General features: G+C 37.3%; 1 protein-coding gene across 5 annotated transcripts in view; it reads left to right on the forward strand.

The window, feature by feature from the left end:
• Window positions 1-27632, forward strand: part of ERCC6L2 (ERCC excision repair 6 like 2) — a 182592-nt gene that overhangs the window by 105264 nt on the left and 49696 nt on the right. For all 5 annotated transcript variants that reach the window (XM_043453162.1, XM_043453164.1, XM_043453165.1 and 2 more), the window contains 4 exons: window positions 6891-7043; window positions 13528-13608; window positions 14991-16125; window positions 20779-20933. In XM_043453162.1, coding sequence (XP_043309097.1) covers window positions 6891-7043; window positions 13528-13608; window positions 14991-16125; window positions 20779-20933 — 1524 coding nt within the window. The remainder of the gene's footprint in view (window positions 1-6890; window positions 7044-13527; window positions 13609-14990; window positions 16126-20778; window positions 20934-27632) is intronic.

Here is a 27632-nt window from a genome sequence, read left to right on the forward strand (position 1 = left end):
CCGACCCGGAGACTAAACCCATGTCTCTGGTATCTCCTGCATTGGCAGGCAGAGTCTTTATCACTGTTCTACCTGGGAATCCCCTAGGAACTATTATAGGCACTGAAAAAATAACATCAGAGAAAACAAAAGTAATAGAAAAGAGTAGAAGATTTTTAAAAAACTATAAATATTCAAAAGGTAAGTGAGGTTGTAGGATCCTGGAAATAAGAAAAGACTACTAGAAAAAATCCATTAGAGAGCCAGAAAATGAAAAACTCCAGCAATAGGCCGAATATCAAAGAGCAAAGTTTCATCTAAAAGAATGCACCACACAGTTCTTCTAGATGACAGAGCAAAAAGACAGAGATAGAATACATGTAAGAAAACTTAGGAGAAATGAAGGTTACATCTAGGACTTTCAATGTCAGTCTTATAGTTGAAGAAGTTAACAGAAGAAAGAAGCCCAAATAAAGGATGAAACTTTTAAGTAGTAGAAGATAAAAGAGTCCACAGATTATATGAGCCTACTGAGTGCTAAATAGGATAAATGAAAATAGATCCACACTTAGATTGTCTTTTTATAATTGTAAAATACCAAGGATAAAGAGATAAATCCTTAAAATTCCCAGAAATAAACTTTATGGAGAGGAAAGAAAAATTATAAGAGTACTAGAATTAGGTAGATAGCTAATTGTTTTTAGCAATATTGGGTATTTAGGAGCAGTAACTTAAAATGAGGGGAAACTATAGCTCTGTATTGTCAGAGAATGTGAATGAATTTTTAATTCAAAAGTTTTCCACAGTAGTGGAAACTTTTCCTTCGGTAGTGAATTATACCAAACGTTTAATATTCTTCTTGAGAACAGAGAAGGGAACAATTCCAGCCTACTTTAGAAAGATAGAAGAATACTGAAGCCAAAATTGGCAAAGACATTAAAAGAACAGAAAATTATAGACAAATATGTCTCATGAGCATAAACGTAAAAATCTTTAACAAACCCTCTGTTAGAAGTTGAATTGTGCCCCCCCCGCCCCCCACCACCACAAAAAAATGAAATAAAAAACGTGGTGAAGTCCATAACCTCTGGTAGCTGTGAATGGGATCTTACTTGGAAGTAAGATCTTTGCTGATGTAATCAAGTTAAATAATGTTATACTCTATTAGGGTGGGCCCTAATTCTGGTATGACTGATATTCTTACAAAAGGGAAATTTGAATGCAGACAAACACAGAAGGAGGATGCCATGTAATGATAGAGGCAAAGACTGGAGTGATGAAGCTGTGAACCAAGGAATGCGTAGGATTGCCGGCAACTACCAGAAACTAGGAAAAAGAAAGGAAGGATTTTCCTTCCCTTAGAACTTTCAGAGAGCGTATGGCCCTGCCAGTATCTTGATTTCAAACTTAGACTCCAGAACTGAGAGAGAATAAATTTCTGTTGTTTTATACCACGTGGTTTATGGTACTTTGTTACGGCAGCCTTAGGATACTGATGCAGCCTCTAATGCAAATGTTGCAAATTTGACTACATTTTTATATGAAACTTCTATATGACAAAGGAAGTGCAAGCCAAGTTAAAGGACACTCAGGAGGAAATATTTGCCATAAATATAATAAACAAAGGATTAGCATCTATAATATATAAAGAACTCCTACAAACCAATAAAAAGGCTATGATTAGACATTTTAGTGAAGAAAAAATACTAATGTATACATAATGCACATGAAAAGATGCTTAACCACACTTATAATTGAGAAATACAAAATAATACTGTGTTCTACATGTTCTGCAAAAGACTTTTTGTTCTATGGGGTATTTTTTAGGGAGTTGGGGAGATTAATGTTGCTCATTATTGGTGGAGATACTTTTAAAGAGATGCTCGTGTAGTGTTTTTGGAATACAGCATGCACTTATTTTAGAAGTTAGTTTAACAGCATTTTAAAATGCACTTTAAAATGTAGAAATATTCTCACATATGCACAGTGAAGAATGACAAAGATTTATGTTCAGAATTGTTAGTATTTGTTTGAAAAATGGAAAAAAAGAACAGCCTAAATGTCCAACAGTAACAGAATAACATATATTCTGATATACCATATTATGGAATACCTTGCAACAGCAAGAATTTTTTTAAAAGATTATAGAGTAAATATACCTATGTGACACAATCTTTAAGACATTTTAAGTGGGGCAAAAAAAGTAACTTGCAGAACATGTATACCAGTTGTGTTTGTTTATAAAACTATTTATGTATATAAAAATAGCTCTAACGGCATTGAAAAAGCTCTAGGAAGAATAAACCTAAATATTACAGTATTGGTTAGATTGATAAGGGATAATCTGTATTGTTCAAGGAGACTTGCCCTTTGATGTTTTGTTTACGTTTGTTTGCCATAAAAGTCTTCAGGTGTTTTATACTTTAAAAAAAAAAAACACTTATACAGTGATACAATGACTGTGCTCCTTCTGGTTTGGAGCATTGCATACAATCTAGTTTGACATTCAGAAATTCATCTTTCACGTATATGTGATTTATTTAGAAGTAAATATGTATTTACAAAAGAGTTGCAAGAACAGCACAGAGAACTCCCAATTAACTTCACCCAACTTCTCCAGTTGTTAACATTTTACCACATTTGCTTTTTCCTTCTCTCACTCAGCCATGATCTTTATTCTTTTTCTGAACCATTTGAAAGTTGTAAACCTGTCACCTCTACATTCTCTGTATTTCTCTGTTTATATGTACATATAAAAATAGCTTTATGCATTATAAACACTCGGTTTTACATACTTTTCTGCAGCTTTCTTCTCCTTCATCCCTTACTCTCTTCTCAAAAGTGTAGGTATCCAAATCAAGAAACTAACACTTACGGCATTACCTTATAATTCATAGAACCCATGCAGATTTCATCAGCTTTCCTGGCAATGTCTCGTTTCTCCTCCTGGCTCAGAATCCAATCCAGGATCATAATTACATTTCTTTTTGTGTCTCCTAGTTTTCTTCAACCTTAAGTTACGCAGGCTTTCCTGGTCTTTCATGACCTTGACAGTTTTAAAAAGTAAAGCCTTTCCTTGTGTATACTTTCTCTCAACATGTCCATTTGATGTTTCCTCATGTCCCAACTCAAGACAAGCAGCTTTCACAAGAATGGCACAGAGACCGCTGTGGTCTTCTGATCACACTGTGAGAAGGCACCTAGTGCCTAGACGACCTGGCCCGCTAGTGATACTCATCTTGATCACCTGTCAAGTTCGTGTCTACCAGCTTTCTCCACTGCAGAGTTACCACTTTTTACATTTCTAAGTTGAGATGTGTATTTTATGGGAAGATCATCAGAGGCCATGCCAATATAGTCAGCCCTCTGTTTCCATGGTTCTTTCACAGATTCAAACAACTGTGGATTAAAGTGACACTTGAACTTGCTCTGTGCTAGCTGTTTGTATAGCATTTATGTTGTTCAGTTCAGTTCAGTCGCTCAGTTGTGTCCGGCTCTTTGCGACCCCATGGACTGCACCAGGCTTCCCTGTCCATTGTGTTTACATGTGTTTACACAGAGTTTGGGCTTCCCTAGTAGCTCAGCTGGTAAAGAATCTTCCTGCAATGCAGCAGACCCCAGTTTAATTCCTGGGTGAAGAAGATCCCCTGGAGAAGGGATAGGCTACCCACTCCAGTATTCTTGGGCTTCCCTGGTGGCTCAGATGGTAAAGAATCTGCCTGCAATGCGGGAGACCTGGGTTCGATCCCTGGGTTGGGAAGATCCCCTGAAGGAGGGCCTGGTAACCCACTCCAGTATTCTTGCCTGGAGAATCCCCATGGACAGAGAAGCCTGGCAGGCTACAGTCCATGGGGCTGCAAAGAATCAGACACGACTGAGCGACCAAGCACAGCACAGCACTGCACACAGAGTTCACATTGTATTAGGTGTTATAAGTAATCTAGAGATGATTTAAAGCATACAGGAAGGTAATGCTTAGCTTATATGCAGATACTATGCCATCTCATAAAAGCAACTTGAGCATGCATGATTCTGATATACATGGGGGTCCCAGAACCAGTCCCCCTGATACCAAGGGATGAGGGACAGCTGTACCCTGTTCCTCATCAGCTTTAGTGTTCATTGATGATTCCTACCTGAATCAGCTACCACTGTGATGGTTTGTCAGATGGTGATTTTTCTATTTCCATTATTACTTCTTTTATATTTGTTGGCATTCTACCAAAAACAGAGCTTTCCTTTCTCTTCCATTGATTTAATCTGTGTGGACTCATGAGCTAGTATTTTAGTAACAAATTTTAGGAACACACTGAATATCATGAATTGTTTTTATGTTCAAACTCTCATTTTCTGACCAGTGAGAACCCCTTCAAGGGGGCTTCTGTCTCATTTTGGCAAGCTCTCATCATGCTTATTGCACCTCCTTACTGTGGTGGGCTGAATAATAGTCCTCCACATATACCCGCACCCTAATTCCCTGAACACACCTGGATTATGTGGGTGGGCCCATTGTAATCACAAGGGTCCTTATAAAAGGAGGGGGTAGCAGTAGGGTCAGAAAAAGGGAAGAAGAAGGCAACATGACGACATAAGCAGAGGGTCCGGGAGAACGATGTAAAGATGCCTCATTACTGGCCTTGAAGGTGGAGGGTGGGGTCATGTATTCTTAACGTGGTGAATGTTCCTTTTTTACTTCTTGCATATCCTGTATATTATGAAGAAATCTAAGCATTTCGTAGCCTTCCATGGGTTTTTTCTTAAGCTAGAAGCTACATTTTCCAAATACTGATATTTTTCCCCTTACTCTCTTGACTTGTAACAATGGTTTTGTTATAGTTACCCTAGAGATGGAGGCATCAGGCCTTCAGTTTTACTTGGGCCACTTTGGAAAACTTAAATTTTAAGTACAAAATAATGTGTCTTTTATAAATTTTGTGATAAAGCTTTGCTAGGAGACAAAGATTCAGATGAATGCTTACAAGTTACTTTAGTGATTATATTTAGTACAACCGTCTGACAGTAGAGACTTTAAGGAAGTGTTTAAGGAATACAGTATTTAAGGAAGTGTCAGTAGCAAGGGTAAAATCATCAGTAACTGGGCCATCAAGTAAATCAGTTGCTGTCGTGATTATGTATTTCCAGGACTATGACATGTATTTTGGGGACACATATAAAACTAATCAAATCAGTGTATTGATCCATAACTTATTCAAATTTAGGTCCCAAGGGTCTTGTTTTAAGAGGGACATCTGGCAATGAGAAATTGATATGAGTATAAATTTTGTGTTCAGCCAAACTCAGGTATAAATTCTACAAATGATGCTTCCTAGTGGGGCAGCTGTGAGGAAGACACTTAATTTCTCTAAATTTAAGTTCTTTTATTTCTGGAAGGGAGAAGATAATATAGGATCGTAGGAGTTAAATGAGAATATAAAAATGCTACACATATATCCAGTAAATAGAAGCTGTTATTAGTAAGAATAATTTTAGTTACCTAAAGCAATTTTTGCTGTTGTCGTTCAGTCTCTGACTCTTTTACGACCCACTGGGCTCCAGCCCACCAGGTTCCTCTGTGCGTGGGATTTCTCAGGCAAGAAGACTGCTTGTTGTTGTCCAGTTGCTAAGTTGTGTCTGACTCTCTGACTCCATAGACTAGACTGTAGCTGGCCAGGCTCCTCTGTCCATGGAATTTTCCAGGCATGAGTACTGGAGTCAGTTGCCATTTCCTCCTCCAGGGGATCTTCCCAACCCAGGGATCAAACCTGAGTCTCCTGCATTTCCTGCATTGGCAGGTGAATTCTTTACACTGAACCAGTGAGGAAGCTCCAAGGATGTTGGAATGGGTAGCTATTCCCTTCTCCAGGGGATCTTCCCAACCCAAGGATCGAACCCAGGTCTCCTCCAATGCAGGCAGATCCTTTACTGTCTGAGCCACTAGGGAAGCCCAAGAATACTGGAGTGGGTTGCTATTTCCTTCTCCAGGGGAACTTCCTAATTCAGGGATCAAACCTGCATCGCCTCTCTTGGCAGGTGAATTCTTTACACTGAGCCACCAAGGAAGCCCCTAAAACAATGAGTTATAGTGCCCGGCGTGCTGCAGCTCATGGGGTCACAAAGAGTCGGACACAACTGAGCAACTGAATTGAACTGAACTGAACTGATAGTACAAATCTGTCTGATGAAAATCACAAAGTATCACTTCTTACTAATCCTTCCATCAGCAATAGAATTGAGGTTATTTTTCACTCTTTGTTTCTTTTAAGAAAAGTTAGAGTGTACATGGGATTAATCAAAGTGTATTTAGTTATATACAGTAAAATATCTCATCAGTTAGGAGACACATTAAGTTGATACTAAAGTGGTATATGTCTTTAAGGGTTCCATGTCAGTGTTCTTGCTGAATTCACAATTGTTTCAGGGATGCAGTGTTTCTAAACAATGGTTGGATTTTTGCTGTTAGTTGACAGTGTAACCATGGCCACAATTAGTTTGATACCAACGTGGTTATTGTATAACTACTTTAGATTATAATTTAACTTTGGTGATGTAGGGACTATTTCTTCCAGTTTTAGTAGTTTCTATTGAACTAAGAGTCTAGAAAGGAGAAGAGTGTTTTCAAATGTGTGCCTTTTACATTTTACTTCAGGTGGCTAGGCCATAGAGAGATCATCTTGAGTCAGTTGTTAGAAAACAGATAAAATAGGAAATGTAAGATTTTGTTCTTTAATAAAACTGGACAGATTATTTCACCATAATGGCAACATCTGCCAGGGAAATTAAAATAAAATTTCCTCCCTACGGAGATTCTGCCTGCTTGAGCTAAAGCTGTGTATATACAGGGAATGCCAGGAAATTCTGACATATTGTTGGAGCAAACACTTCAAAAATATCTTGTGTTTTTTCTGTTATAGCAACTTCACTGTGTGGTGGTTGGAAGTGAAAATGCCAAGCGATATTTTGAAGCAGTTCAAGGATCAAAAGAGCATCGAGGAGAACTTTTTGGAGTCTATAATCTCTTCAAACTGAGGTCCCAAGGGTCTTGTCTTACAAGGGACATCCTGGAGGTGTGAAATTTTTCTTTGATCTTTTCAGTATTTTAAACATGGTTTTCTACCTCAGGAAAATTGCTGGTGCCTTTTCAGAGAAATTTTTGGTTTTCTTCATAAAAAAAGTCCTGTATTTAGAATTTCTACTTTTAGAGAAATTGGAAATGAATTCTTATACCTCTAATCGAAGATTTTCCCCATGCATAGTTAAATTCAGATACATATACAAGATTGTATGACCTTCCAAGGCCATTTTCAGACTGGTAAAGAGAAATTTATCATTTGGAAAACAGCTGTTGAAGTCAGGAACTAAAAAAAGAGACTTTCCTAAGTAAACAAAAATATAAAATGTGTTTTGATTAAAAGTTAGCAAACAATCCCTGAGATGCACTGTCATGTCTTGTGGAGACTTTCTTTTTCTGTTCCCAATAAAAATTACACACCAGTATTTCAAACTCTCCCAGTTATGTTCATCTTCAGGATATAAATGTTTCTTATTCTTAACAAGATATTTATACCCTTTAAAAAAAACTTTTAAATTCTTTAATATACTAGAATACTAAGAATATTAGCCAGTTTTTCACTTACTATTGATATGAGTATCATGAAGTCTTGACCTATCCTTTTTTTCAATCCCTTCATCTGAGAAAACTGAGTCTTAAAAACCTTCAGGATATTTCCCTTAACTTCCAGAACTTTGCAGTGAAGCCTTAATGTACTGCATTTATTTAATAGTGCCATAGAAACAGTTCAAAGAGCAGTTAGTCTCTGTCCTTAAAGAGTTTAGACCATGTTTATGGCAGATGGAAGAGAATATTTATCTAATGTACACGTAACATTGGTAAGCATTTGTTAAGTAAGTTCGGTAGTGGTTCAGTGGTTCAAATGTGATCACCAATAGATGGAGAAGAGGAAGGTATATGTTATTTGTATGTTGTGAATATTACAACTGTTATACAATGTCTGATGTTTACTGCTGAGTTTTATTTTATAGTAATTATTTGATTCTGAATTGAGTGACCCATGTAAGGTTCCCCTTTTTCATGTTTTGTATATGCTGATTCTTTCATGGACTTGTTCTTCTTTCCCATTCCTCTACTCTAATCAATGACTTTGTCTGTCCTTCAGGCCGCCCTCAGATCATACCTCCTTCACAGAGTACTGCACAACATACTAATGTATATTCGTGTTTCTAATTTGAAATCATTATCTGTAAAATATATTAGTATTATATTACTTTTCCTGTTTTCTGTTGTTGTTCAGTCACCAAGTCCTGCCTGGCTCTGCAACCGCATGGACTGCAGCACGCCAGGCCTCCCTGTCCATCACCAACTCCCAGAGTTTACTCAGACTCATGTCCATTGAGTCAGTGATGCCATCCAGCCATCTCATCCTCTGTCATCCCCTTCTCCTCCCGCCTTCAATCTTTCCCAGCATCAGGATTTTTCCAGTGAGTCAGTTCTTTGTATTAGGTGACCAAAGTATTGGAGTTTCAGCTTCATCATCAGTCCTTCCAATGAATATTCAGGACTGATTTCCTTTAGGATGTACTGGTTGGATCTCTTTGCTGTCCAAGGGACTCTTGAGTCTTCTCCAACACCACAGTTCAAAAGCATCAATTCTTCAGTGTTCAGCTTTCTTTTAGTCCAACTCTCACATCCATACATGACTACTGGAAAAACCATAGCTTTGACTAGATGGACCTTTGTTGGCAAAATAATGTCTATGCTTTTTAATATGCTGTCTATGTTGGTCATAACTTTTCTTCCAGGGAGCAAGCATCTTTTAATTTCATGGCTGCAGTCACCATCTACAGTGATTGTGGAGCCCAAAAAGATAAAGTCTGTCACTGTTGCCAGTGTTTCCCCATCTATTTGCCATGAAATGATGGGACCAGATGCCATGATCTTGGTTTTCTGAATGTTGAGTTTTAAACCACTGTTTCACTCTCCTCTTTCACTTTCATCAAGAGGCTCTTTAGTTCTTCACTTTTTGCCATAACGGTGATGTCATCTGCATGTCTGAGGTTATTGATACTGATATTGATTATTGAGGATATTGATATTGCCAGGTTATCCTCCTGGCAGTCTTGATTCCAGCTTGTGCTTCATCCAGCCCAGCATTTCTCATGATGTACTCTGCCTAAAAATTAAATAAGCAGGGTGACAAAATACAGCCTTGACATACTCCTTTCCCAATTTGGAACCAGTCCATTGTTCCATGTCCAGTTCTAACTGTTGCTTCCTGACCTGCATACAGATTTCTCAAGAGGCAGGTAAGGTAGTCTGGTATTCCCATCTCTTGAACAATTTTCCACAGTTTATTGTGATCCTCACAGGAAAAAGCTTTGGCATTGTCAAAAAAACAGAAGTAGATGTTTTTCTGGAACTCTCTTGCTTTTCTGATGATCCATTGGATTTTTGCAATTTGATCTCTGGTTTCTCTGCCTTTCCTAAATCCAGCTTGAACATCTGGAAGTTCACGGTTCATATACTGTTGAAGCCTGGCTTGGAGAATTTTGAGCATTACTTTGCTAGCATGTGCGATGAATGCAGTTGTGCGGTAGTTTGAGCACTCTTTGGCATTTCCTCTCTTTGGGACTGGAATGAAAACTGACCTCTTCCATCCTGTGGCCACTGCTGAGTTTTCCAAATTTGCTGGCATGTTGCGTGCAGCACTTTCACAGCATCACCTTTTACTATCCTTCATTAATCTTTTACTATCCTTCACTATCTCCTGGAATTTGCTCAAATCATGTCCATTGAGTTGGTCGTGCCATCTCATCCTCTGCCGTCTCCTCCTCTTGCCCTCAGTCTTTCCCCACATCAGGGTCTTTTCCAGTGAGTTGGCTCTTCCCGTCAGATGGACAGTATTGGAGATTCAGCTTCAGCATAAGTCCTTCCAGTGAATGTTCAGGGTTGATTTTCTTTAGGATTGACGATTGAATTTCCTTGCTGTCCAAGGAACTCTGAAGAGTCCTTTCCAGCACCACAGTTACAAAACATCAATTCTTTGTGCTCAGCATTTCTGTTTTCTGCTATATATAAAATAGTTTTTGTTCTCTGTTTTTAATCAGAATAGCCACTGTTCCTCTGTTAAAAAAAGTGTTATGTAAGACATTGCATTTGACAGGTTATTAGATAGAAAGTTCTCTTGTTCTCTAGTTGTCCTCAATATATGTTGTTTTTCCTCCAGGATTGTTTATTAATGACAGGACCCTCCATAATCTTATATTTTGTTTGTGGCAAAATATGCTTAACTTCTCGCTAGGAACATCATTGGCATTCAATTATTAAATTAAATTTTGAATTAAAATTGCTCATTTGTTATCAGTCAGAATTTAGTAAATTCATGTTATGTTTTTGGCCAAATTATGTTTTAAAATATTATTAGTCCAAGCCCTATATAAGGGAAGTGTATACCATAAAGTAAGTGTTTTACTTTCTGTGATGCATTTTTAATTTTTCAAGGTTATAGAAAAATCCATTTTAAAATGTTTTAAGATACAGAAATTTGAATTTATAGAGCACTTTTAATATGAAGATTTCTGGGCATTTTTGTTCTGTCTTACATTGACTTTCTTTTAATGGTTTCCCTTTAGAATATATAGAGAGAACTAATTTCACAAATATTGAGTATGTGCTAAATGTCCAATACTATACATCATAGAGCTAGGCATACAGAAATTAATAAAATAGATAAAAAGTCCTACCTATAAAAATTTACATTCTATTTGGGAGAAACAATAATAAAGAGAAAAAATAACTGAAGTTAGTATATCATGATGACAGATTCTAAAGATAAATATAGAGCAAGTAGAAGATGAATAAATTCTAGAGATCTAATACACAGCTTGGTGAGTATTGTCAACAATACTATGTTATATACCCCAAAACTGCCTAAGGACTAGATCTTAAGTGTTCTCACCACATAAAAGAAATGATAATTATATGATACATGAGAGGTGTTAGCTAAAGCTATGATGGTAATCATATTACACTATATGCACACGCATTCTCAGTCATGTCTGACTCTTTGTGGCGCAATTGACTGTAGCCCACCCAGCTCCTCTGTCCCTGGGTTGCCGTTTCCTACTCCAGGGGATCTTCCTGACCCAAGGATCAAACCCATGTCTCCTGCGTTTCCTGCGTTGCTAGGCGAATTCTTTACCACTGAACCACTTGAGAAGCCCCACATTACAATATATAAATATATGAAATTAATACTTTGTAGACCTTAAATGTACATACTGTAATATGTAAAATATATCTCGGAAAAAAAAAAAAAAAGAGCCAGGAAACAAAATGGGGAGACTGTCAAGAAAAGAACATTACAATTTTACATGGAGTAACCAAGGAAGCATTCACTGTGAGATTGCATTTGATTCTGAAGAGACAAGGAAGAAGTGTTTTAGACAGAAAAACAATGCAAAGGCCCTCAGAGCATGCTCAGCATGATTTCAAAGTGGCAAGGAAGCCAAAGTGGCCAGAGTGTAGTAACAAGAGAGCCAAAGATGGAGCCAGTGAGATGACAGGAAGCCAGATCCTGCAGGAACTTTGGCTTTGACTTTGAGTGAGAACAGAAGCAATTGGAGTTCTGAATAGCAGAATGACATAGTATAATCTATACTGTTTATTCTAAAGATTAAGAATTGGATTATAGAAGTACAAGAGCAGAAGCAAGAAGCCAGGTAGGAAGATACTGCAACAGTCTAGCCAAGAGATGGTGGTTTGGGCCAGAGGATAGTGGTGTGTACCCTGAGGCACTGACAGCATCTGCTGATGGAGTAGATATAAGGTATGTAGAAAAAGCAATGAAGGATGACTCCAGGATATTCATGGTCTTCCCATGTGGCGCTGGTGCTAAAGAATCCGCCTGTCAATTCAGGAGACGCCAAGAGATGCAGGTTCGATCTCTGAGTCAGGAAGATCCCCTGGAGGAGGGCATGGCAGTCCACTCCAGTATTCTTGTCTGCAGAAGCTCGTGGACAGAGAAGCCTGGTGGGCTACAGCCCATAGAGTCCCAAAGAGTCAGACATGACTGAAGTGACTTAACACGCATGCACACCGGGGTGTTTGGACTGAGCAACAGCAGAATGGAGTTGCCATATACCTATCACTGAGGGGTTCTGACAGCTTGAAGACTTCTGGTGCTGCCAGTTACACCTATTACATTTGACTTCTGTTGAAGAGAAAAAAAGGAGTACCAGGAAGGAGGCTCCTCACTGCCTTAATGTGATAGCCTCTGGGCATTGGTAGAAAAGATCTTATTCAGGAACTCTTTATCATTCTTTCAAATTCAGTAGGGGAGATTCTCACTTGTTGCCCTGGGTACCAGGTAACCGGAACCATATCACTGGTATATTATGAACACTGGTGTATTCATAAATTGGATATTTGTAACTCTGGTGATGATAATGTTATTTCCCCTTGTTCTATCAACAGATAGACTTGAAAAGAGAAATAAATGTATTTCCTTTTGAAGAAGAATTTAGTATTCCAGAATCTAGGTCATTAAATATGTCTCTGCTAAATGATATACCAAAAGCTGTAAAAGCATACTTTTCCTAAAAGATGTAGCTAGTCTCTTATAATATTATGATTTTTTTAGTTTTATATAAGATGGACATTTTCCTTTTGATATCTGCTTCACTGAAGAAATCAATAAACATCTTTTAATGAATATGAAAGATAAGCACACTAGCAACATAAGCTAAAATATCAAGTTCCCAATGCCCAGTATTTGCTCTGACAATGTAACCTTAGAGTTACTGCAATGTTATAGAATATTTATTTATTTACATTATATAAAATATTATATTACATACCAAGTTATATAGTTATCATATAGACATGGTTATTATGGGCTACTGGGTAAATTTTTAGTGTTTTCTTCACTCTCCCTCCCTCCTAGGGCTTTTAGTGGAGTTTCCTGAAAAATGGTATTAATTTTCTATCTGAAAATGTAAGCCTATGATAAGAATGAGTTTTTTATGGGCCCAGCAGATTTCTACTGTGCCTCTATACTATCTAAGAATTATGAGCATTTAAAAATATATATATATGAATTCCTTAATTAGCAAATTGAAAATAGCATTAAGAGAGTTGAAGCAAGCTGTACTCAGTTTACTTACTTACTTGTTTTTTTGCCACCCCATGTGGTCTGAAGGATCTTAGTTCCGCAGACAGGGGTTGAACCCAGGCCCACAGCAGTGAAATTGCAGCGTCATAACCACTGAGAAAGTGGAAGTGAAAGAAAGTGAAAGTTGCTCAGTCATGTCAGACTCTGCGACTCAGTGGACTGCAGCCCGCCAGGCTCCTCTGTCCATGGAACTCTTCAGGCAAGAATGCTGGAGTGGGTAGCTGTTCCCTTCTCCACTGAACCGCCAGGGAATTCCCTGCGTTCAGTTTTCCTAACTCTTAAGTTTCATCATGCCATTGCTCTTGTTTACCTGGTTGTTTCTACTTTATATATTTCATACAGTGGTTTGCATTTTTTGCAGAGAGAAGGCAAGGTGGAAGCTGGGATCATGACAGCTACAACGTGGTTGAAAGAGGAACCTCCAGTACGCAAGCTAGAAGCAGTAAGCAGGTTTTGAATCTAGAGCTCCTGGGAAACATGCACATGATGCTTTTCTTTTCTTTCTCCTTCATTTTTCAATGTGTAACGAAAATGAATTTTTTAAAAAGTTAGGGACACAAAGTCAGAGGACTGTCAGTAAAATTAATAATTTAGGCTAATATTTCATATCATTAAAAAAAATTCAGGAGCAATCTTTAGGTGTTTACATCCAAACTGGAATTGTAACTATACCAAACTATAAGTCCAAAAATAAATGCACTGTGTAGATGACCAGTCTAACCTAAGCAACAAATTAAATGGAAAAATCACAATCGTGTATATTTAAGATTGTCAAATCCAGACACCAAGCTCATCCTGTGACTCAAGCAGATATTTGAGTCTTTTGTCCTGTGACAGTTTTAGTAATTTGTCATCCTATATTCTACAAAAATTTATGTTGTCATCACAAAGCCTTTTTAAAAGTAAAGAGTGTGTGTAAAATTTTAATTGCTGTTGCTATTTTTGTCTTTTTTTTTTTAAGAATTTAACTCTAAATTTATAGTAGCCCAAAGATATAATGGGCTATATGATAACTATATGTTATGATATAATATACATATGATGCAGCAGTATATTATATAGTTGTATGATAACTATATGCAGTGATAACTATTAATTTGTAACACCCTATAAATTTATATCACCCATTATGTGGTGAATATTTTTTTAAATTTATAGAAATACGTGAATATCAAATGTTGGCTGAAGTATTACCAGATTACTGAATAATACTTCCCCAAATCTTTCACTAATAAAGCCTCAGTTTTCAGAAACTGAAGAATATATTTAGCTCTAATTGATGTGAAAAAAATAAATATTAGGTTTAAATTTATAATAAATTTTACTTCAAAATAGCTTCAGTATCTTATTTATTTATGGTGATCAAGATCCTGTCCAATCTTATTTTTAATGAACTAGAAATATTTTCTAGTTGGGAATTCTTTAACTCCTACAAATTTGTTTTGTTTTTAAAGCATGGTTGAAAGCATCAGCTGGACTGTAGTAAGCAACAGGTTATGTGCTTTTCACTTCGAGGCCAGATTCAGTCTCTGCATCTTCGAAGCTAACAGTTCTGCTCTGTGTTTTCCCTGTAAATAATTTGATCACTTTATATTCTAGTTTTAACTTTTATTTATTCTGAAAGTTATTCAACTTGAAAAGAGTATACCAGACTGTGATATTAAATCCTTTATATTTGTTTGCCACATATTTTACTTTTAGAAAATACCAAGTGATATACTTGTATATAAATTATCTGCCCAAATTTAATTCCCTCCCAGTGTAATAGGTTTGATATTGTTATTTTGACATTTTCTAATGTTTCTGTCATTGCCTCTGCTATAGGCCAGGGAGCCGGGCTGTCAGGAGCACAGAGGTCCAGAACAACTAGCAGAAGCAGTGTGTGGTCTGTGCAGTGATTTCAGTGAAGATGAATCAGCAGGCAGCTCAGTAACAAAGCCTGCTAAAAACAAAGCATCTGACTCAAGGAAAGCTTCAGTTTCTCCTGGGCAGCTTAGCTTACTCCAGTGCGGTTTCTCTAAATTGTTTGAGACAAAATGTGAAGCAGTTGAGGATGATGATGAAAATATTGCCTCTGACAATGAAACTTCTGATGAACAGCCCACATGCCTTTCAACAGAAGCCAAAAATGCTGGTTGTCGGAAGAGTCAAGACTCTCTTGGTACTTTGAAACATCAGAAATTAGCTAATGTCCTAAATCCAAATGGAAAATGTGTTTTTGATAAAAGTGAGAAAATTTTAGAAGAGAATATTCCTTCTGAGTCTGATGATGAGAAAAACTTTAAAAACACAGTTGACCACCATTGCATTTTACAGAATGTCACAGAATCCGAAGATAGTGATATCATCTTTCCCACACAGTATACAACTCAGAGATTCCTTAAGAAGAATATAAGGTTTAAGCCACCTGTGGATGGATCTGAAGATTCTGAATCAGAAAATCCTGTAAATATAAAAAATAATGGTGATGATACAAAGACCAATGTCAGAGGAAATGGGCTAATTTCAAAACAATTAAATCTTGAGATTGAGACCCTGAAATCTAATACAAAAAGAAAAGGTAGTAGTGATATTAGTGATGAATCTGATGACATTGAAGTTTTCTGCAAGTCAAGAGTAAGAAAGCAAAGAGCTACTAGTTCCCTGAGGTTTAAGAGAAAAAAGGAAAATAAAAAGGAACTTCACACTTTTCCAAAAACAAGGAAGAAAGCAGATGAAGACTGTAACTCTCAGACTATTGATGAGTTTTCATCCTCTGATGATAATTTATCTGTTGGCCACATCAGTTTCTCTAAACAGAACCATAGACCAAAAACTATAAAAGATAAAATCAGTGTCTCTTCAAAATTAGCTAACCATAAAAGAAATAACACTTTCATACCAAGAAAACCAATGAAATTTTCAAATGAGAACATGGTCAATCAGAATCGGATATGTGAATCAATGGATAAATTTTTAGGTAACTGAAAATCCATTCTGAAAACTTTTCTTTACATATTTGTTGTATACAATCAAATAGCTCTTAAGAGATGCTTGAATTACTTTGAATTAACTCTGCAATTGAGGTGCTATATTGAGATACAAATGAGGAAGTGGGTAGTGGCAGGATAAAGGGAAGACCTAGGTCAGGATAGAGAAGTTTGTCATGTATACCAGAACCCCTTCTATGTAACCCAGTCTGAATCACTATAAACTAATTATTTTAACTTTTTTGCATTTTTATGGTTTTATCAAATGTGTATATGTTTGATACAATGTATAACCCTTAACGTTATAGTTTAGTCTCATTAAAAAATTTTATATAGTTTATTTTAATGTATAAGATTCTTCCTCCATCCCTTTCATTTCTTTACAGTTTATATGATTTTTTTCTTTTTTTCTCTTTATATGATTTCTTTGTTGAAGAAACCAGGCCAGTTATTTTCTGCAGTTTGCATTTTGCTGATTATGTGCTGTTGGTGCAGGTGAACATATTCCTCACCCCTCTGTATTTCCTGAAAATGAGCAGTTGACCTCTGACACTGTATCAAACTCAGGTTTAGTCCCTTTGGCAAGACAAAAGTTAGTGTTTGACAGAATGTTTGCTGGTTTGTCTCTTTATGATCTTAGCAGCCATTTATTCACTCAGATGGTTTCTAGCACAATGATGGTTTCTACTTCTTATTTCTTTTTCATTTGTTAGAATGCTTTTGTGAGGCAGTACTTCCCCTCATCTACTATTACTTACCCCGTGATACAGTTCATATAGATAAGATAGGAAAAGTCATTTCTTTACCAACTTTAGTAAATGAGTTTTCTATCATCCTTCAATTTCTTTTCTTAAAATCATTGTGAATTAATTGATTCAAGTACATTTAGTGGGTCTAAATTCATTTCAATTAGTACCATTATTGAGGCTCAGTTTTCCCTTCTTTGGACAGTAGGAGCCTTTAAACATGAGCATTTTGATTCCTTAGATCTTTGATGTGATGCTAATCATCTTTGATAGCGATCTAGTGTTACACAATACTCCAGGATCATCTCATGCATTTTCTGCCTCAGACCTAAAATCAGTTATTTCTCTAAGAAATCTTGGTTTCTTTTAGTGAAAAAGTGTGTTTCAAGACCACAATCTAGTGCTAGAAATGATCATTGCTACTGCTTGCTTAGTTATTATTTCTGGGTCTTTTCAGTGGATAAATTGTGTTTATTATAAATTGTGTGTCTGTGTGTGTATATGTATATGTATATGTGAGTTTATATATGTGTGACATGTATGTATTTTTATATATGAGATAAAATACTTCATGAGTTCATTTTCGTGCTTCCATATTTATTCTTTATTATATGGGGGTATAGAGGAGGGATAGGCTACCCACTCCAGTATTCTTGGGCTTCCCTGGTGGCTCAGATGGTAAAGAATCTGCCTGCAATGTGGGAGACCTGGGTTTGATCCCTGGGTTGGGAAGATCCCCTGAAGGAGGGCATGGCAACTCACTCCAGTATTCTTGCCTGGAGAATCCCATGGACAGAGGGGCCTGGTGGGCTACATGAGGTCACAAATAGTTGGACACAACTGAGTGACTGAGTATACCTAGAACTTTTCCTTAACCTCTTCTCTGTCATATTCGCATACTTTTTCTTCTCCACTGATAATCCTGGTTTTTCAGCATACAGGGAATGATTTAATTATAATGTCCCATAATCAGTCATTTTGTATCCATATTACACAAAAGTAAAATAATAAAAATACCAATACTATTGTAGTGTGATTCCTGAAAACATTAATGTTTGGGGCAGACTTTCCATATGCTCTCCCATTTCTGCCTGTTTTTAAAATGGATATGTTATGTGTTCGTTGTCAGAATACACAGTTACTGCATTACATGCTCTCCTCTTAGACCTCATTTATTCTTGGTTTGCAGGTAACTATAAATTTAATGCTTCTTATTAGTCTTCATGTCAGTGTCTCTCTAGTCATTTTGATTGTCTGAAGCTTATATTCTAATAGATCTCTTATTTCTAGTAGATCCCAGAAAGTACTCATGAGAGTAATATTCTCTGAGATTCTTGTTAATAACAGTTTGTGCCCTTTATAGTTAAAAGTCTGATTTGTATTGCTGATCCCTATGTTTTACCATTTTCTTGAAGTCTTTTACTTAATTCTGAAATTAGTTACAATTTTGTTTTGTAAGTTTGTTTTTCTGGCATTTAGGGATGTTACTCTGCTTATTCTCTTTTCCATTATAATTTTTACGAGATTTGACCCTTTGCTCACTGATATACAAATTCTTTCCCCTGAATTTTTAAAAATGAGGCAGAATTTAGGAAATCTTTTCTAATTTCACAGAGATTCATATTTGTAATTTTTGCATAGTGTTCAAAACAGTAGTGGGATTTCTTGTTTCTAACCGTTTTTCCTGCTTTGCTCTCGACCATCTCTTTTCCTCATTCCTGTTCTTCCTATTCTGTTCACTTTTACTTCACCCCAACAGTTTTTCCTTCTTATTTGACCCTGGCCTGGGAGCCCTGGGGGGTTGGTTTGGGGAGTTGCTTAGGGCTAGCCTGCCCCAGCCTCTTAGGCAAGCCCCCTGTACCCTGTACTCAGCTTTAGAGAATGGAACATCTTCCCAAATATAGCTGCTGATCTCCAGGTAGCCCATTGTGCTAGAGTCTCCTGTTCTCAGATCCATCAGATGCCACCCTGCCACTTCCTTCTTCCTTCACACAGGCCCTGGTGCCTACAGAGTGTGTAGCTACTAGTGAGCTGAACCCAGCTTCTTGTATTTTAGAGCTAGTAGGAATGTCTTGTCATCTAATTTTGTTGTAAGTGTTGTCCTTGGCTTTTGGTTTTCCAGCCTAGTTGCTCTCATGTTTTAGAGCTAGAAAAACTGCTTCCCCTTACCATCATCTGCTGACAGTCTGATTAGTGATTTTTGAGTTACCATTGCTTTCAGAAGTGTCTTGATTTATTCCCCCAAAAAATCACCAGAAAGAATCTGATATTTTGATGTAGAAACCTTAATAATTGTGTTTGACAAAACAAGCTTTCTTTTGTGGTTTTTAGTAGTCTTCATTTAAAAGTTCATTATGATACATATTTTGATACCCTTGCCCTGCTATGGAAAAGTAGAGCCTTCCTATGTAATTTTTCATAAACTGAAATGGCATAAAGCAGAGAAGAAATTACCTTAGGATACATCTTGTTAATGGACACACAAGGTAAGTCCAGGGAACGCACAGATACCCACCAACACAATTCAAAGTTCTGATGGCCTAATGCTGAGATGCTGAGTGTTATTCCTGGTAAAGGAGCTTGGCAGAGCCACGCTTGCTGCCGAGGAGCATGCTGCCTCTTCAAGGTCTGGCGACACACACTGTTTCGCTTTTTGCCCTTTTTCATAAAAGTGAAAATCCTCTTTGGATTTCTTTCTGTTAGAGTAAGAACAGGTACTAATGTAAGTCTTTCAGAAGAGCTAAGTGGTAAAAAGCAAAGGTTCAAGAAGTAGGGGATACCGATACTGGACTATCCCTTGGTTTGTGTGCAACAATTGGATTTTAGGTTTGAAGAATTATTGCCTGAACGTTTGTTTTAAAGCGCAGCCAAGTTGTTGCTGCTGTTGTTGTTTTACTATATAAAAGATGTAATAGTTTGTGTGGAACTCATTCTGTTTTGAAGGTATATCATGTGTCATTAAAGTTAAGAACAATGCCTGAGTCAATGTTTTACCAGAAGAATTCTTTGGCAGGTTTAAACTGTTGCTGTATACACCCTAACTGATATTTCAGAATTTAAGGAGAATATTATCTTGATTGCTCCTTTAGTCATTTAACAACATCTCGTTTTCTCATGATTGGCGATTCTGACTGAGAGAGTTTCGGGGCTGAAAAAGCACAAGTGTTGAGGGCATAATTGAGGTTCACTGTCAGAGGTGTTTGAGGGAGCTTTTATAGACTTCAATTCTAGCCTTCTCTTTTAATGACCACAATTTAAAAGTAAATTATAGGTGCCTAGAAGCAAAGCAATAAAAAAAAAAAAGTAGCCATTTTTAAACTTCTTTTAGATAAAAGCTGTAAGTTAATTTTTTTCATTTCCTAAAAACCTCCAAATCTTGACAATCTCTGGGCATATGTACAAAAAAGACAATATACAAACAATAAAACTGAACGAAGCTGACCAAACAAAACTCCCTGGTCATAAACCCTATGCTCCTACCTCATAATTGTAATCAAGTACTTGTTTAAAGGAACAGAGAGGTTAGCAGTACTTTTAAATTAGTAAACATTTTTTTTACATCAACAGAGATGACAAATTCATAGAAACAACCTTCTACAATGACTTTCCTCACTTCACACTTAAATCTAAAAATTGTTACCTGATATCAGAAATTCTTATATGAGAGGGAAGAGTCATTTCTAAGTTAACCTAAGAGTTAAAAAATATATTTGAACTTTTTTCAATTTTTAAAAAAAGAATATTGAGATATTGACATATAAACTCAGTGTTTTTCTTGATTAAAAATAAAATAAGCATAACCTGTTTTAAATGTGTTGTTGATAATTTTTAAAGTATATCTTGAACTATATTGTTTCATCATAAGACACCAGTTAATAAACATCAATTACTTCGTAGATGGTGTTCAGGAGGTGGCTTACATTCACTCAAACCAGAATGTGATTGGATCAAGCAAAGCTGAAAATCACATGAGTCGATGGGCAGCACGTGATGTATTTGAACTGAAGCAATTTTCTCAGCTTCCTGCTAACATAGCTGTTTGCACTTCTAAGGTAAGAAGATAACATACCTCTAGTTTTTATATCATTTTCACAGAAGTTCCTTGATAGGATCTTCTCTAAGTACCCCCTCAAAAGTACCAACAAGATTATAAATGACTTACAAATAAGTGTAAAAAGCAGAATACTGTTTGGGGCACTGTATTCACAAAATGTTTTATATTAAAAGACAAATCTGTATCTAAATGCCTAATAATGTTGAGTTGCTTAATAATTTCCTTAGTGAAAGTTTGCCAAAAATGAGGACTCTGAGGGAATCAGTTTAATCAGAACCAAAACTACTACTGCTTATATGGAAAAAGGAAAGTGTATCATCAGATTTCTTCCATAATTTTTCATCTAAAATGAAGACACATACAAAAACTATATCTAGAATTTGTATTTTTAACAAAAGGATTTTTTTTTATTAATTTTATTTTTGATTGAAGGATAATTGCTTTACAGAATTTTGCTGTTTTCTGTCAAACCTCAACATGAATGAGCCGTAGGTATACATATATCGCCTCCCTTTTGAAACTCCCTCCCATCTCCCTGCCCATCCCACCACTCTAGGTTGATCCAGAGCCCCTGTTTGAGTTTCCTGAGCCATGGGCTCTTCTCATTTAAAATTGCTGCTTTATAGAAATATGGCTTGTATGAAAGTGATATTTTATTTACACACTTACATCAAAAGTTTTTTAAAAATATCACCTTCTCTTTGGCTTATTCAGTTCAGTCACTCAGTTGTGTCCAACTCTTTGCAACTCCGTGGACTACAGCACGCCAAACTTCCCTGGCCATCACCCTCTCCCAGAGCCTACTCAAACTCATGTCCATTGAGTTGGTGATGCCATCCAACCATCTCATCCTCTGTTGTCCCCTTATCCTCCCACCTTCAATCTTTTGCAGCATCAAGGTCTTTTCCAATGAGTCAGCTCTTCGCATCAGGTGGCCCAAGTATTGGAGTTTCAGCTTCAGCATCAATCAGTCCTGCCAGTGAATACTCAGGATTGATCTTTTTTAGGATGGACTGGTTGGATCTCCTTGCAGTCCAAGGGACTCTCAAGAGTCTTCTCCAACACCACAGTTCAAAAGCATCAATTCTTCTGCGCTTAACTTTCTTTATAGTCCAACTCTCACATCCATACATGACTACTGGAAAAACTATAGCTTTGACTAGATGGGACCTTTGTTGGCAAAGTAACATCTCTGCTTTTTAACATGCCTTCTAGGTTGGTCATAACTTTTCCTCCAAGGAGCAAGCATCTTTTAATTTCATGGCTGCAATCACCATCTGCAGTGACTTTGGAGCCCAAAAAAATAAAGTCTCTCACTGTTTCCCCATCTGTTTGCCATGATGTGATGGGACCAGATGCCACGATCTTGGCTTTGTGAATGTTGAGCTTTAAGCCAACTTTTTCACTCTCCTCTTTCACTTTCATCAAGAGGCTCTTTAGTTCTTCTTTGCTTTCTGCCATAAGGGTGGTGTCATCTGCATATCTGAGGTTATTGACATTTCTTCCAGCAATCTTGATTCCAGCTTGTGCTTCCTCCAGCCTGGCATTTCGCACGATGTACTCTGCATATAAGTTAAATAAGCAGGGTGACAAAATACAGCCTTGATGTACTCCTTTCCCAATTTGGAACCAGTCAGTTGTTCCATGTCCAGTTCTAACTGTTGCTTCCTGACCTTTGGCTTATTCTTTCTTAATTCCTGAGAGCTAAATGTCTGAAGAGTAGTTTTTCTACCACTTTATGTGTACAAGTGGAAAATTGGTATTGTATATAACAGTGACACTCTGTTTCAAGTTAGTGCTACTTTTGGAGTGAAGTGGGTAAAATACCTCTGAACTGTCAAGCTATCTTCATTTATTTGTACCCCGTCTGGTTTGGGGGCTTTCCAGGTGGCACAGTCATATAGAATCTGCCTGCCAATGGAGAAGATGTGGGTTCGATCCCTGGGTTGGAAAGATCACCTGGAGAAGGAAATGGCAGCCCACTCCAGTATTCCTGCCTGGAATATTCCATGGACAGAGGAGCCTGGAGGGCTACAGTCCATGGGGTCACAGAGAATTGGACATGACTGAGCACACAAACACATCTGGTTTGACAAAGATTTTGGATCGTTTTAATTAAATCAGAATAAAAATTCATGACCAAGGAAAATAGAAATTAAGGTAGAAGTTCAAGGCTGGGAGGAAGTTAGAATGCAGATATATAAGATTATAATGCGGTATGTAAGATATACTATACTTACCCAGATACATTTTTTAATGGCAAATTTGATTGAGTCTCCTGGTAGACAAAACAAAGGAAGTGAACAATGTATTTAGTATTTTCTTAACTAATCCATTTGGAAATGTTGGACAGTTTGGGTGGTCACAATGACAAAGTGCCTGACTGGCATTAAAGTCTGGAGGCAGGGCTGTCATGGGGTGTCGGGAGGCCCAAGAGGGTAGGTGGGGAAGCATCCCACATGCCAAGAATTGTTCTGCCCAAAATGCCATAACACCCTGCTGAGAAATGCTGAGCTAAATGTCCTTAAAGAAAAAAAAAAAAAGTGAAAACAAACAAACACAGAAAAACAGTTCTTCTGAAAAGGAGCAAAGCTTTTCCTAGTGAAAGAATTTGTCACCTGGCATTTTGAATGGGGACCACCACATGACAACAGTCAGTTGTCTTATGTTTCCTTGGCAGCTCAATGGTAAAGAATCCGCCTGCAATGCAGGAAGCACGGGAGATAAAATCCTTGGGTCAGGAAGATCCCCTGGATGAGGGCGTGGCAACCCACTCTAGCGTTCTTACCTGGGCAATCCCATGGACAGAGGAGCCTGGCAGGATACGGTCCATGGAGTTGCAAAGAGTTGGACACAACTGAAGCAGCCAAGCACATTGTCTTGTAATATTCTTAGAGTTATTGTAATATTGTGCTTTGAAAGGCTGTGCTTTTAGCTTTTTTTGATGTAATCCAAAGGCCTAGTTCCAAAATGCAAATCATATAAAAGCACTTTCATGACCCAAGTATGCTACTTTTTTATATCCTTACTTTACCTAGGAGTATACCATATGTCAAGCAGTACTGTAGATAGCATTTCTACAGTTGTACTACCTTGTAGAAGCTATATGAAAAAGGTATGCAGAAATGTGCTGGGTTTGCCAGAAATTTGCTATATTAAAATGAGGAGCATATCAGAATCTTTTAAACAGCTGATTTTTTGTTAGTTTTTTTTTTTTCTTTTAAACCATGCCTTTTATTAAAACCATGCTCTTTTCCAAACAGATTTTAATGTGAAAGGTCAGAAAACTTGGCAAATTCTGTAGTACATGTTAATGCAGTAATTTCACTGGATATTGGTCACTAGCTTATTTAAATATTTCTCAGAGAAGAAGTTTATCGCCATATAATACCTCCCAAAATGGATCAAGAAGCAGTAAAAAGTCCCTCTGGAACCTTCATAAGGAAAGTTGTAAAAACAAACATGATAGAAATACTTTTTGCTGTTTGCTGTTTAGTTGTTAAGTCATGTCCGACCTTTTTGCGACCCCATGGACTGTAGCCCGCCAGGCTCCTCTCTCCATGGGATTTTCCAGTCAAATATATTGGAGTCAGTTGCTATTTCCTTCTCCAGGGGATCTTCCCAACCCAGGGACCGAACCCATGTCTCCTGCACTGCAGGTAGATTCTTTACCACTGAGCCACCAGGGAAGCCACTGATGGAAATATACTGTGCTTTTAATTGGGAATGGTGGGAAGGGAGTTTCATCTTTACATTAGCAATACAGATAGTTTTCAACCTTTTTTATCCTGAACATTCTTGAGATGGACAGTCCAATCTCATCAGAAACCTTGTTTCTTCAAGTGATGTTCAGAGTGAGGGACATTTCTTGCCAGGAGAAACAAATTGGAATACCCTGCCCCTGGAGTGTGTCATGTGCCTTTTGAGGCCATATATCTCCCCCATCACACACAGACCAATTTAGCAGAACTTTTTCAAGGAATGCGAAGAAATCTGGTGTTTAATGACTGAATCATGGTGGGTATAAAAAATATTCAGGGGAGTTTTAAAGCCATTAAGCTGGAAGGCCAGTCCCATGCCACCAATGGTAGCAGGGCAAGAACAGTCTGTATAAACATACTCATCTCATCAGCTAACTTCAAATCAGTGCTTGATACAATAAATTCTGACAGTAAGATTTAGTCCCTCAGATTTGACCTGTATCGTTTAGTACATCAAGTTACCAGTATCATTGTCCTTCAGCATCTTGAAAGCTGTGTTGTATTATTTATGTACAACAACCGCTTGAGGACAGTATTATAAACTTACCATCAAAAAAGAAAGATCTTGGGCATATACTGCTATATATAAAGTAGATAACTAATTAGGACCTAGTGTATAGCACAGGGAACTTTTCTCAGTCCTCCGTAGTGACTTATATGGGATAAGAATCTAAAGAAGAAGGGATATGTGAATATGTATAATTGATGAATCAGCAGTGCACTTTGCTGTCCATCCTTAACTAACACAGCATTATGAATTAACTATACTCCAACAAAAATTTAAACAAATTAATAGATAGATTCATAAAAAGAAAGGTCTTGGTATATGAAAATCAGTTTTCAAAATAGATAGTGATCATACATACTTAGGATGTTCTTAATCTTTCACCAATGTTGAAAACTAAACCTGTTGTATTTTTTACATAAAACCCAGTCCCTGGACACACCTTATGCTTTTCTCCTTTTAGTTTATTTAGAAATAAATAAAAGAATTCATAAAATGAGACATCTTCAATTTGTTGAGCTCTGTAATCTTCTCAAGGCAGAGGAATTTTGATGGTTATAACTGGTCTGTGTTATGAAGTCTATTCAGATGTCAATTTGAATTATAACTCTACCTGATACTTCCTTTGTGACCATGAAAAAGTTACTTACCTTCTCTGTGCCTCAATTTTCTTGTGCTTAAAATACAAGTAATTATACATCTTACCTCAAAAGGTTCTTGTGAAGACTAAATGAGGTAATGCCTATAAAATGCTCTGAACAGTATCTGACACAAAGTAAGCAGTTAATGAATAATAAGTATTGTTATTGCAACCAATGGGTAAGACTGATGTCAGGTCTTTAACTTCCCTAGAAGGTGAAAATCAACAAGGACAAATAATCTATAAACAGTCTTGCGTGCCCAGTCGCTTCAGTCATGTCTGACTCTTTGCAAGCCTCATGGACTGCCAGGAGCCTGCCAGGCTCCTCTGTGCATGGGATTCTCCAGGCAAGAATGATGGAGTGGGTTGCTGTGCCCTCCTCTAGGGGATCTCTCTGACCTAGGGATCAAACCTGCATCTCCTGCATTGCAGGCAAATTCTTTAACACTGAGCCACTAGGGAAGCCCTGCAATCATATTTAGCTATAAGTAAAAGAATGGGTGGTGCTAGTCCATCTGGGGCTTTGAACTTCCTTTTAAATAAAAAACTGAGAATGCTTATGCTATTGATATGGTATTTTTCAAATTTTTATATGTGGCTAAGTTTTTGTTTATGAAAACAAAGTCACCTGGTGCTTTATAATTTATATTAATTTTATTTTAGGCTTTTTCTGTAATAGAGTGAAAATTATTAGTGACTTTTCTGTGTAGAGCTGATAGATCTAGTTTCTGTTCAGGTTCATCAGTTTAAGTGATTGCTTCTAATTCTTAATATCTCCATGGCTGCCAACATTCATTCAAATGAGTGAGACTGCATTCTGCCATCAAATTAGTTGTTTTGCATCTCTGTACGTAGTGCTAGGGTTTTCTTCACTATAATTCTTCTGGAAACTAGAAACTAATAAAGTCAGTGAGATGGAATGATGGTAGTGTCGTTTCTCTTTACTAAAACTATTTGTAAAGATGATTTGAGATATTGATGACATTTCATTCACAGAATTTCTAAGGAAAAAAACAGTCACTGATTTTATCATATCTGGTTGATGATACTTCAACACCTTTAATGAGTAAATCGTTGAAACACACCACCATCTTTGGTTAGAGATATGTATGTCACTCACTGAGAGGTTTTGCAGCTCGCTGTGTAGTGATAGGTGGCAATGATGGAGTTGCGGTCTAGCAAAAAACTTTTAAACCATTATGGAAGGAAAAGAGAATAAAGGTAAATAAAACAAGATGAAGGCAAAAAGGCTCAGCCATAGTACTAGAAATATTGACAACCCTCTTCTTTCTGAAATCTCCAAATATCCCTAGACCTCCCAGCTCCAGTACAGTATCGTTCTTCTAGGGTTTACATCCAGAATCTTTTTGATTACTGAGAATTCTTTTGAGTGCTTCATGTCTGTCATCAAAGATTTATTAGAGACCTTTGTGTTCAGAAAGAGTGTGTGTGTGTGTGTGTGTGTGTGATATGTCTGTGTGTGGTCTCTCAGTGTGTGTGTGTGTCTGTGTCTGTGTGTGTCTGTGTCTGTGTGTGTGATGTCTGTGTGTGGTCTCTCAGTGTGTGTGTGTGTGTGTGTGTGGTCTCTCAGCGTGTGTGTGTGTGTGTGTGTGGTGTCTGTGTGTGGTCTCTCAGTGTGTGTGTGTGTGTGTGTGTGTGTGTGTGTCTGTGTGGTGTCTGTGTGTGGTCTCAGTATGTGTCTGTGTGTGTGTGTGGTGTCTGTGTGTGGTCTCTCAGTGTGTGTGTGTGTGTGTGTGTGTGTGGTGTCTGTGTGTGGTCTCTCAGTGTGTG

Source organism: Cervus canadensis, chromosome 30 (genome assembly GCF_019320065.1).
Source record: "Cervus canadensis isolate Bull #8, Minnesota chromosome 30, ASM1932006v1, whole genome shotgun sequence".
Lineage (NCBI taxonomy): Eukaryota > Metazoa > Chordata > Mammalia > Artiodactyla > Cervidae > Cervus > Cervus canadensis.